Genomic DNA, 13,252 nt, shown 5'->3' with positions numbered 1-13,252 from the left:
CAAGTTCCTCAGATGTCCTTCTACTTTCATCCGAAACTTAAAGTCCTGTTATATTATGGGACTTCAGGGGTCTAGTTTTCTGCTTAGCTTTGCCACTCTCACCATAAGACTTTAGTCAAGAGGCTTATGCTCTCTTCTAGACTAGTGTACTGTGTGCCGTTCTAAATAGATTTTGGAGATCTGCTTGGCTAACTTCTTGGTTCTTTGGCACGGCATTGCTTTGCATTTAAGTTCATGCATGGACTTCTTCTGCAGATTGCTCACTGATGTCCAGACCTGGGAAGCCACCACGACCACTGATTTCTACATCCCTTGTGAACGTGGTGTTCTCCTGTGAATGGATCCTGTCTGCATGGGTAATCTGGGTCACAGCTACCCTGTGGTCCAAGCAATTGCCTTTCAGCTATAGCTTGTGGGGTATATTTCATTATTTAATTCCCCTACAGCAACTGTATATCTAGTGTCAGGACAGATTTAATAAGCAAGGCACTTGGGGGTCTGAGGACTCATCCAGATGTGGAACACTTCTATGGAGAACTTCTATGCTTTTTTATTTCCTAGGAGAGGTATTCATGACCACAGCACACGCAGTGGTTGCAAGAGTTAAAATTTCCCTCCAGTGAGGGGGAGGGGTGAGATGTGACAGGGTGAGAGAGTGGCATGGACATATATACACTACCAAATGTCATCTAGATAGCTAGTGGGAAGCAGCCGCATAGCACAGGGAGATCAGCTCGGTGCTTTGTGGCCACCTAGAGGGGTGGGATAGGGAGGGTGGGAGGGAGGGAGATGCAAGAGGGAAGAGATATGGGAACATATGTGTATGTATAACTGATTCACTTTGTTATAAACCAGAAACTAACACACCATTGTAAAGCAATTATACTTCAATAAAAATGTTTAAAAAAAAAAAAAAATTCCCTCCAGTGAAATTGTGCCCTTTGCAGTGGAATCATACAAGCCCACCTGAAGCCGCAGTTTAACCCGGCCACCAGGCTCTGCTAAATTCCAAGGGCAGGGATTCAACAGCCCAGGCTTCACCAAGAGGCACATGTGACTGAAGGCGGCAGTTAGAATTCACGTAACAACCCCGTGGCTCCCCACCACCATGAACGAACCTTCAGGTTTATTCTTTACCTGTTAGAAATTCTGTCTTGTCGTTATGAAACCCAATCAGGGAGAAAGAAACTGATCGCACTTGCTTCAGTAAAATGTTTCTGAAAGACCTAAATAGGTCACTAATAGTAACAGATTTTGTCTGTGTTCTAACCTGCCACTGCTCTTTTTTCCTAAAATGGTACACTCAAGGGCAGGATATATTTTTTCCCCCAACATTTAATTAGCAAAAGAAAAATATCACATGAATAAAGAAAAAGCTCATACAACAAAAAAGGAAGAGAACCGAGGGGGCTGCTTCCTGAGAAGACAAAAAGGAGTAGCTCTGACCCCCTTGGTTGCCTCAGCCCCCTGGTGGAGGAGAGGTAAAGGGTAGGACAGGATGCCAGGTGTCCCGGGCAAGTGCCAGCTCTGAGGGAGTTTGGCTACAGGGCTTGGAGGAAGGAGAGTTCCCCAGGCCCGGGCCCCAATCGGCCCCAGCACACATCTAGAGTTTGCTCTTCGGGAGTTCAGAACACACAGGGCCCTTTGAGAACCTAGAGTCCAACTCATAAGAAGTCTGGAGGGGGAAGCCGTGGCCCGGCGTGGCCTCACACAGCTACAATCTGAGGGTAGCTTCGGATTTACCGCCCACCCCAAGTGCTGCATAGCTAGGACCAACCATGGCAAGGACCGTATGCTGGAGGCTGGGCTGAGGCCAGCCATGGCACAAGGCCACTTTCTAGTCACACTTTCAGTGAGGTTCAGTGTTGTTTCGAAAGGTCAAGAAAAGTCAAAACAAATCCTTTAACATTTAATTCTCCAACTTTCACATTTTGTATCCCTTCATATTAATACACGGACTTTGAACATTAAAGTGGGTATGTTCTAGGCTGTAAAAAGTTTCCAAATCTTGAACATTGTAATTTTTCTCCAGAACATATAGTAGACTGTCTCAAATAGTAAAGTGACTGCCTCAGACTCATCAGTGAGTGGAGTAAAAACAAGTAGAAAAACAGCAAAATCTCGTTGCTGACTGTCCCACAGGTTCACTCCCATGTTGAGTGACTATTTCCTGTATGAAGGTGCGCCTCAGTCAAATTTAGATTGTCACTGATCTTCAGGGTCATTCCAAGGTGTAAACTCCGTGAATGTCAAGGGTTTGTAATGAAATAAGAAACCAGACTTCTAAGACAGGGTCCCACCCTGTGAGCTGAGGACCCCTAGTGGTCCCTGCAGTAATAACTCCTTCTGAACAATAAGCATTGTCTGGAGAATGAGTATCTCAAATTACTGTTTTTCAGATGCATGTATATGTTGTTGTGATTAATAAAAACGTTACAATTGCTTTTTTGTTACTGTAATTTTTTCAGTTAAAAGTTACCCAAAAGTACTATCACTAATTGGAGAGGAGCCAGATGTTTTTTTTTTTTTAATTTTTATTTACTTATGTATTTATTTATTTATGGCTGTGTTGGGTCTTCGTTTCTGTGCGAGGGCTTTCTCTAGTTGCGGCGAGCGGGGGCCACTCTTCATCGCGGTGCGCGGGCCTCTCGCTATCGCGGCCTCTCTTGTTGCGGAGCGCAGGCTCCAGACGCGCAGGCTCAGTAGTTGTGGCTCACGGGCCTAGTTGCTCCGCGGCATGTGGGATCTTTCCAGACCAGGGCTCGAACCCGTGTCCCTTGCATTGGCAGGCAGATTCTCAACCCCTGCGCCACCAGGGAAGCCCCAGATGTTTTGATGTTACTCAAAAAGGTTGTGAACCCCTGCTTTAGATAATCTCCCCCAGGGCAGCTACTCTCTTTGAGGAGCAGCACTTTGAATAGTTGAGTCCACTGAAAATAACAGAAGCGTTCCACAGAACTCAGCCAGTAACAGAATTGTATTAATTATAAATAATGCAGTTATTTTTATTGCTGTAAGTTTTAGAAAACAAGCACTGACCTACAAAGGAGAATTTGTAGGCTCTGACCAAATATCAAGTGCCACAGTCACACAAAGTAGCACTAAATGATCAAATGAGCAAATTTCTTCACATTGGAACTCTGGCTTTCACTGACTATCCGTGAAAATTGCAAAATGCAAAGCCATGTGGGATACCAGGCTTCACTTCAACAGAATTTTTAATTCACCATTTAAAAAACTCTCACACACACACACACACACATTCTCAGGAGTCATGTCATGGCTTGGTTCAACTGTGTGTGTGCATAAACTTTTATCCCTCTGAATCAAGTGTCATCATTATTGCATTTATTGAAATATTCTCTGATTGCCTGATTTCCTGGGCCAGTTTCCCGGGGCAGTCAGGCAAATAAAATTTCATTTACAGAAAGAATTGATAAGAGAATTTCCTTTTTTCCTTAGAATTTTCCCCTCTGGCATCTAAAATATATCAAACAGCACTTAAAGTGTCAGAGGAAAGGAGGACAAGATTTTTCAGAGAACACTGGGCAGTGGGGTGGCAATACATCATGATTCAGATTCTCCCTCTTGGTCTGAGAGGCTAGTGGGGAAGATAGTCAATGCCTTACTTGCCATCAGTTAACACCTTATAATGAATTTCCACATCATTATGTTCGTCAAGACAGACAAGCATGGATGCCTGAAACGCACAAAAATAACTTACTCTTCAATCTCAGATACACAAATATACTTAAGAAAGAGAAGTTTTATTAGGGCAATTTCACTTTATTTTTCCATACAGCAAAGTCAACTACTGCAGTAATAATAAAATAAGCATAAAACAAATTGCAGCCCAAGACAAAATACATAATTTTAAGCAACTACAAGCAGAAAGTAAGTTGTGATTACATAATAGTAAAACCAAGCACATCTGTCCTTTCAGCAGATGAAAGCATAGGGTTGCTGATAAGTGCAACACTATGACCAGCCGGAGTGAAGGCTGGATACACTAATTCATTAAACAAGTGCCCATTATCACATTTGCTTTTTTTGAGTGCTTCTGAGTTGAAAATTAAAACCATGAAATTTGAACTGTGTTTTACCTTTTTCACCTGCTGAAAGAACAGGATCCTACAGCAATTAAAAAACAATCACATAACAACTATAGCTACTGTGTGCTGTTTGGTTTGCCTGTTTATGGTTGAAATTTTGTGAAAGTCAATACTTGTTTTGAAGATTTTTTTCTTTTTTTTTTTTTTTATGAACAATAAACCACTGAAATTGGCAGAAACTGATTTGAATAGTATATGTCCTTAGTATAGTTCTTTCTCTTTTTTGTTTTGTTGAAGTTTTAAACATGCAGTAGTTTTGAAAAATGTAAGGGATATCTGATCCATGATTTCACCTTAATGGTTGAAGTACCTGCTAGTTTTGGTAATGATCTTCAGGCAGATTTGGCCCAATGGAGTTTTTGTCAGTCATGAGATCTCGGAAGGATGGCATATCTTTCCAGCTGAAAAAATCCTGGCAAACTACAAGCTGTCCACAAAAAGCAAAGCAACATGTTTGAAGGGGTATGGAGTGCTAACTCTGTGCCACTTTTGCAAGCAATTTTGCTCAGTCTGTCATTGTATGAGCCTTAACAAAACTCCTTGTAATTATAGACGTTTTTATTCAAAATAAGATCTTACTATTATACAGGTTTCTCTCTTTTGACTATATACAGAAGTGCAAAAAGTCAACCTTCTCTCTAGACGTTCCAACATGCTAAATTGCAGCATAATCAACCCTCAAGAGTTTGCACACACGCTATAATTCTCATTACGTAAACTTTGAGTATTTGGATTATCAACAAAAAGTCCCTTGTTCTATTTATTGATTATGCAGCTTATTTATAACAAGGCCTGATATTCAGGGATTTCAAAAATATTAAACAATACTTTAACATTTGAAATGGATACAGTAGAAAATAAATTTTATTCTAATATCTAGGATCTAGATCTTCTTATAATAACTAATTACAAACAAAATAAATCATCAAAATATTACTCAATTGTCTGCCAGGATTGTTGCGATAGCAACAACTTAACTTCTTACTTAGCAATGATTATATATTTATAAGATATCCATATAAAAGATCTTTGTTCTTTTAATGAAAACTAGACAAGAACTAACAATGACTGACATTCTTACACTTTAATATTAAATCAGTAAAATATAAATCATTTAGTTAACAATAATACGAATATTCATATGACACTACATGTAATTCAAAACTGAGTATGTTATGAAGGAAAAACTACTTTAATTTTTTTTTATATTTTGAAAAATTCATCGGTAAAATCTAATAAAACAAGAGTCTATAAACTGAAATGGTATTCAATTGTTAATAGAAAATGAAATCTAATAAATGTAGGAAATGAAAAACTACATTTTAACAAGAAAAATAAGTAATATTCTATAATGTAACTAACTACAATAACATATGGAGTCACCATTACTCTCTTAACACGATTGAAATTACATTGGTATGGGTTCCAACCCGTAATGTAATAATCTAAGGCTTTAATAGATGTACAGTACAATCAGTAAAATCAACACATCAGTCTTATATTAGAAAGCATCTCTCTCAAGCATAAAAACTTGCAGTAAACTTGGAAGTATGGAAAGTTCTAGAACTGAACTTTCACTTCTCCCATTCCATACTAGAACTACCAGTGACCTGGCCCCTACTTCAGCAATTTTTAGAACTGCTGAACAGAGCAAAAATATCCTTTACTAGCTGCAACATCCAAACCACAAAAAAGGAATTCCTTTGGATGAATCCATTCTTAAAAACTGAATGCACATCTATTTTTTTTTTAAATTTTGTAAAAGGCTTTCTAAGGCTATAAGCAGTAAATCTGAACAAAACAAAACAAAACAAATCACATATAAAATTCACCCATGTACTTAACCCACCCAGTGACTAGGTTAATTAAACATTTCCCATTTTCATATTTTGGTTTATCATGCATCTGATGAGTGCTGCTTTCTTCTTTGTTTAGAGTCACTATTTTAAATGTGACTGTGATGAAGCATTTAAGCAAATGTGAAACCATTTTTGCAAAGCATTTAGAGTCTTCTGACTTTTGACAGAGCTATAAATAGAAGCAAAATAATTTCCTCCAACTTTTTTTTTTTGTTATCGTGTCTCAGAAATGGCATATCCCTTTTGAATAACATGTTATACAGTATAGTATGCATAAATATTACACTACAATGCATTAAAATAATTTTATATATATATCTATTATATATATCTCCAGTATGTGTGAGTTTATCTGTATTGAGAGAGTTTGTATTGTGCTGTCTATTTTGTTACTGTAAAGTTAAATTGGCCATTTCTGAGACAGCTTTGGTTTCCAAAAAAAAAGGAAAAAAAAAAAAAAAGAATGGTGCCCTTTGACTGATTAGTACTAGCAAATAAGCAACAAAATGTGGCTCCGAAAACAATAACACTGAAGAAATAATACTCTAATTTGATGTACAGTCTATGGCACTTCATGAGAATCCTTAACAACATGGTACTTAAAGCCATGATGTGCTTTAAAAGATACACAGTTGTGGTTTTGCTTGGCACATTCATCTCTGTCAGATCCCTCCCTCACCACATCTTAAAATCTACTACATTAAAAATATTACTCTTAAACAAAAATGACTGTGCATGCACGCTCTCATCTATAATGGCAATTTTAAATACAAGGTGCACCTTTGTTATTTGTAAACCTTGAAAGAAATAAACTTATTTTTAAAAAATTATATCTTGGTCTACAGACGTACCAATACATAATAGAATCATGGTTACACCATAGTCTGTCTTTTCAAGATGGCATGAATATATAGGAAACTAATTAGGTCTGCATATTTGAATGCATCACTCTGTGCTAGAAAAGAAAGACAATGTTGTTCTTTTAGACAGGAATATCACCTCAGCACAAATATCAATTAAATGTACAAAGTGTATAGGCAACAGTGTGCAGTGGATTTCCATGTTGTCTTGTCTTCTGGTTAACATGCAATATGCGGATGTCTTGTGGCTGAGGGGTTTTTGTGTGTGTTGCTTGACGGTATATACACTATGGCTAATGACCTCGTCCTTTACTCTAACCAAGCACACTGTCCTTTCCTCTTTAGCATGATCTGCAAGGGAAAAAGAGATAATCTTCGTTAAAACAGACAATATCTAACAGCAGTTTCCAATATGCATTCAACATGAAAACTGTATTTCTTGGTTTAAAGAGTGAACACATGTATGTTGTATGTTCATGTAAAAACAAAAAACACCTCACAAGTACAAAGGACCTAAATCTGTTTGTCCTTTCTTTGAGAATAAAGTGACATGCACAGCTTAATAAAATTGTAGACTCTGAACAAATATCACCCAACACTAAGCTCAAAGTATAAAATACATTTGCAGAATCAAGGGGCATAATGTAGCAGAGCTCTTTTTAGCACTGCCATTGTGGGGCAGAATTTACAACTCATTTTACTTCTAAAGTTTAATAGCTTTCAAGAGTAATGATTTGGCCCACGAAATTAAAATCCATGCAACAATCCTATTACACACAATTTGCTCTCTTTGGGTGCTTGATTAGCACAGTATGTGTTTGGAAAAAAATAAAAGAACGATACTCTACATGACTGTTTTGGATAATCTAACGTTTGGATTTTTCCCACTAAAGGCAAGAAAATAAAAATTGTTCCTTATGCTCCTGACAAATTAAGGTTGAATTGATATTACAATGCACCTGTGAACTGAGTTCCAGTTTTTACATGAAATTTGTTCCCAGAGAATCTTTGCATATTAAAATATTCTTTAGCACACAACCTTGAGAATCAAAGAAATCACGATTCTGCTGCACTCAAAAACCAGTTTAAATATTGTATCTCCTCATGAAAATGAGTAATCATTTGTTAAACGGAACATTAAAGAGCCTAAGTTTCAATACACACAAATCCACTGTTTTGCTAATTGATGAACTTAAGGCCATTTGCTATCATTTTTTTCAACCTGGATTATTGCTAAGAAATAGAACATAGTTACAGATAGACATACCAAACACACCCAACTGACTATAAAAGCTTGAAACAGTTTTTTTTTTAACATGTCAAAAAGAGAACTCTACTTCCAAACCTACATACTACAAAGCGATGTGCTTATTCAAAATGTGGCTACTGTTCAGAATAATAAACCTTATTATCAGAACTGCATCGAGAGAACTTATGAAACACAAAAATCAGTTTCAGTAATTTAATTCAGGATTGCAGCATGTCTCTGGTAGTACTTCTCAGATTGAGTCTATCGTTTCTTTCTTAAATGGCTCTCAGATTTCATCTATACCCTTCTCCTGCATGGGTTCACCCTTTGACCAGCTGTTACTATGCTCAAGGGCCTCTGAACTGGCCCATCTCCTGACTCAACACCTCTGTCCCTTCTTCTGTAAGGCCCTGACATCTCCCTTCTCTCTGTAACGACCTTCATTGTCCAAGTTCACTTAATTTCTGACTCTGTTAGGAAGAGCTGCTCCCTCATGTTTGCTCCAAGAGAAATGTGTTCAAACCTCTCTTATTTTAATGTAGAGTGCTGAAATTTACATCATTATCTCATTATCTACTCATCTTTATTTTCTCGACCTGGTAATTAACACAGAGTAGCACCAAAAAATCATTTGTAAATATGTTAATGAACAGATAAATGAATGAAAGGAAGCAACAAAGAATGATCACCCATCTTATTTACCAGACTCAGTTTTAAGCATTATGGCTCTTTCTAAATATAAAAATAGATACTTAATATACTTCTGAGCATGTAGATAACTTGAACGCATGCATACTGAATAAAACATATGCTCTATGGATGAAAAATGGTCATCTTTGCAAGTATCTAAGTCAATGTGTCTGAAAGTAAACCACAAGACTTTCAAATCATTTGAGCGACGACAACATCTTTAGATTTACATGATCCTCCAAGGTGACTATTCTGAAGTACCTAAAGTTTACCTGGATATATAGATGTGTGTGTGTGTGTGTGTGTGTGTGTGTACACGTGCACATATGTCCGTGTGTGAATATATTTATTTAAATCAGACTCTTCATATTCTAATGACCCTGTGTGTGGCGAAGCACGGGGTAAAGTGGGAACATGTTCTCATTTAGGATTCAGCAAAGCAATTTTTGAATAAAATAAATGCTGACCTACACCAGGGATCAGCAAACTACTGCCTGTGAGCCAAATCTGGCCTGCTGCCTGTTTTTGTAAATAAAGTTTTATTGGGACACAGCACACCTTTTAGTTTACACGCTGTCTCTGGCTGCTTTCGTGCTACAGTGGCAGAGTGGAGCAGCTGTAACACAAACCCTATGGTCCACACAGCCAAAAATATTTACTATCTCATCTTTCAAGAAAAAGTTTGCCAGCCTCTGATCTATGCCTTCTATTTAGTTTTAAGTCGCCTTTTTTTCTTCACTATTGTGTTTATTTCTAATATGAAATAAAAACAAAATTAATATATCCTAAGTATTACACATATTTAAGTGACATCAACATATTTATTATGAATTCACATGATAAAATTCCTCATAACCCATCTAAGATAAAATTGTGAGCTCTATATAAATACTTTCTTTGAAATTTTGTAAAATTTTCTTAAGTGCATTACACAATTGTTATCTTAAAAAAAAAAAAAAAAAAACTACCATGAATATACACTCTATATTACACAATGAACTTACTGTGTAGTGATGAAAATTCTACATCTGGGTAACATACTTGTGGCTAGTCAGATGTTCGGCAGATATTATGGGTATCTAGCAAATAAAAAATTATCTAATGAATGATCCATGCAAGCAAGCCAACAACCAAGAGATGAAAACATTTTAATATTAAGTTTTTTAAGAAAAGTGAAATTCAGCTGTGAGGTGACAGTCCTTATCTGGTCAACATAACAGTAAGTTAATGTAAACTTAATGCCAAAGTAGCAACTCATTTTTTAAAATCTTTGTGTTAAATACTATTCTATAAATGTTATCAGTTTTTAGGAAGTAAGAGAAGTAAAACTATCAAAAATTCATGCAGAGCAGTAATTGAAAGAAGCCCTTTTTGTTGGCCTACACACACACACCTGTGGTTTCAGTTATTCAGTAATCCAAAAAGTAAAGTAAGAAATGTCTTGCCTATTTTTGTGCAACCAGTTTCTACATTTTCATTCAACTGACGGTGTCTAACTTTTTTTCCAAGTTAAAAGTACCAGGTAAGAATTATAAAGGAGTATTTCAAAAGAACTGGATAACAGTGTTAAATCTACCTCAGAACATATTTCTGAATCCTGATTGCATATTTTATTGTATTTTAAACGGGCAAGAGAATTACAAAACTTGAGAGAAAATACAATAAGGAACCAATATAGAGGTGACTTGTTTCAATCATCCCCAAAGCCAAGATCTTCCAATTTGTAGCCTGATTCTCCTCCAACCCAGAAGTATGGCTGCTATCCTGGGAAAGGCAGCACAATAGATGAAGACAATCAGAGGAATGAAAGCATGGGTTCTAACACTAGTGATCCATTTCCCGGTGTGTAACCTTGAGCAAAGCACTTACTCTATGCTTAGGTTTCCTCATCTCTAAAATGGCACTAATCCCATTTCGGCAAGGTTGATGGGAGAATAGTAAAACCACATACATGAAGGCATTTTGTTGTTGTTTCAATTTAGATGTCCTAGACCAATTCAACATATTACAATCCACAGTCTGGAGTGTAAATTAATATGTCTCTATTTTACTTCCATTTCTCAGCTGATATCTTTACACAATTTTACAGCATTGGCAAATGGCACGAAAATGTGCTCCAAGCATAATGAAGCTTCTCATACCATTTTTCCTGCTGCTGCAGGACAGGATGTTGCACCCAACAGTGTAGAAGCATCAAGGATGGGGCTGTCGAAACATACCAAGGACCTTCAACACCAATCGATGCAGATGAAGGGCCAGCTATAAACTTCTGCATGCATGCAGGCTGCATTTTGTGGCATCAGCTATTTCCAGCATTGCTACTGTACTGTAGGCATATACATATGTATGTATATGTAGATATAATATATGTGTGTATATATATATATATCCATTCCCTTTTCTTTCTTTTGGTTGTGAAACAGTATGAAGACCCAAGATTATGCATGAAATGGTCACAGCACAATGCAAAAAGTAAAGTGTCCCCTACAACCAAGGTGGCCAGGGCATGTTGAAATTTGCTTTGCTGTAGTTCTGCTTACACCAGCAATTCTATAGTCATACATGGTACACACAAGAGAGTTCAACATCATTAATCTGCGCCATAAACGGACTGCATTGAATCCATTAAGATATTTCTACCGTAGATTACTTACTAACATGCCACATATGCACAATCTAGCATTCTTGTAAATGAGTCTGACGTGTTAGCATAAATCCAGGGCTATTTTGACAAGCTTTGGAAAAACTAATGATTCTTTGCCAAGAAATGTTTAAAGCTTGTCTGAAACTTTAAAATACATCCATTTTGGCATGCTGCTTTTGAAAGTTTTTAATGGCTACACTAATAGCTTATAGTTCTTCTTCAACAGTACATGGTGCGCTACAGAAACAAGGGTGGCTATTCCTTATAGCAATAACTGTGAATTCGGATGGCACTTAATTGGTCTTCTTTTCCCAAAGGGGCAACATGTTGATTCCCATCTGATACTGGTTCTTTTGAGAATCATTTGGCTACATTTAACCTTGGTCTGGGGGTTATCTGAAATTTGATTTGCCTCTAGATTTTTTCATATGCTATTAACCCTATTGAACTTTACTTTCATAACAAACATATCTATATATTCAAGCCAAAGCCTACTTCACATAAATTTGACTTTGATTCAACCAGTATTTTCTAGAACATACTTTTAAATAGGAGCAGAAAACGCTGGTTGAATCCATGCAAATTTTAAAATGTAAATATTTTAATAATCAATTTCTTTTGAATAATCGCATCATAAAGTTTAAATTTCTGAAACAGATTCCTTTTACTTAAAAATATCCTGTGTATTTGTCACTCCATAAACTTGTATGGAACATAGAATGACTCAATTTGCCGTACTGGATGCCTTTTTTTTCCCTTCATAACCCTCCAACGTTTATGCTGAGTAGTTACAGAAATAAGAGCACTTAGGAATTTTATTTTTTCCCTTAAATCATTGAGAATCAAAACTTGGACACAAATTTAACTTATTTTGAATATGCAATCTGCTTACTGAATAAAACTATAATGAATTTATAACAAACTCTATTTACAAGAGTGGTCATTTGTGGCATAGATAACACATTTAAATATTTTGCTTTTTATGAAGAATTTGGGCAAGAACTAAGAAATTGTATATATCAAATGCTTATAACAAAAACCTTAAAATCACCTGTATTTTAAAAATTATAAGTTTCAGGTGTGCCGCATTGTAGTTCAACATCTGTATACACTACCCTATATAATTTCGATTGGTCAAAACACCTGCGTGATGGATTGAGACCAACTGAGAATTGCTTGTGTAAATATCATTTTAGTAGCTTTAGAAATGGAGCTGTGACAACTTTGGAGCACTTATAAATGGCAAAAAAGCATTCTGCCGCTCATCAGAGAGAATGTGTAGGCCAACAAGAGGTATCTTTGAAACCCCATGCTCTTAAAGCACCCTCTACAGCCCTCACGGACATGCGACTCCCACGGACCTCAGTGGGAAATCCACGCGCATCAGGGCTGTTGGACTGAGCCCTACGAGAGTTGGTTTTTAAGAAACAAAGCTGTAAATTAGCAAACCTGGTTGGCTGTGGCGGTTGCAGCGAAGGGAACACTTGTGGCAGATGTTGTTGCTGCGGACACAGTGGCTGGCGTAGCACCGTGCACCATGGGAACTTTCGGAGGGAAAATCATATAAGCAAACATACAGAAGAGTGTAGCAATATGGAAACCATGGCAACATGGAGGAGATAATTGGGCATGGTATTTATCACAGCAACAAGCCGTGTGACGGGGGTGTCATCACCAGTGAGTGACATGCAATCACAGCGCAAAGCAGGACAACATTCCAAGGAGAGAAGGGGAAGGGGGATGAAAGAGAAAAAAAAAAGGGGAAAAAAAGCTTGTTACCATCAAATCAAGAAAATTGACACAAACAGGCTTAATTTGCTAAGTCTTTAAAAACAGGA

The 13,252-nt window shown here is 37.1% G+C and overlaps 1 protein-coding gene across 16 annotated transcripts in view; it reads right to left on the bottom strand.

Annotated features, from left to right (window-relative positions):
• Positions 1 to 3,748: 3,748 nt before the first annotated feature.
• MBNL1 (muscleblind like splicing regulator 1) overlaps positions 3,749 to 13,252 on the bottom strand; it is a 177,091-nt gene continuing 167,587 nt past the window's right edge. For 14 of the 16 annotated variants that reach the window (XM_068546104.1, XM_068546119.1, XM_068546103.1 and 11 more), the window contains 3 exons: positions 12,864 to 12,958; positions 9,775 to 9,849; positions 3,749 to 7,182 (listed from right to left, as the gene is read on the bottom strand). In XM_068546104.1, the coding sequence (XP_068402205.1) occupies positions 9,793 to 9,849; positions 12,864 to 12,958 (152 nt within the window). In that variant the 3' untranslated portion in view covers positions 3,749 to 7,182; positions 9,775 to 9,792. The remainder of the gene's footprint in view (positions 7,183 to 9,774; positions 9,850 to 12,863; positions 12,959 to 13,252) is intronic. The other 2 variants (XM_068546111.1, XM_068546113.1) reach the window with 1 other exon arrangement.

Source organism: Eschrichtius robustus, chromosome 6 (assembly GCF_028021215.1).
Source record: "Eschrichtius robustus isolate mEscRob2 chromosome 6, mEscRob2.pri, whole genome shotgun sequence".
Classification (NCBI taxonomy): domain Eukaryota; kingdom Metazoa; phylum Chordata; class Mammalia; order Artiodactyla; family Eschrichtiidae; genus Eschrichtius; species Eschrichtius robustus.
The sequence above is the reverse complement of the archived record's forward strand: the minus strand, read 5'-3'. Positions and strand labels throughout refer to the sequence as shown.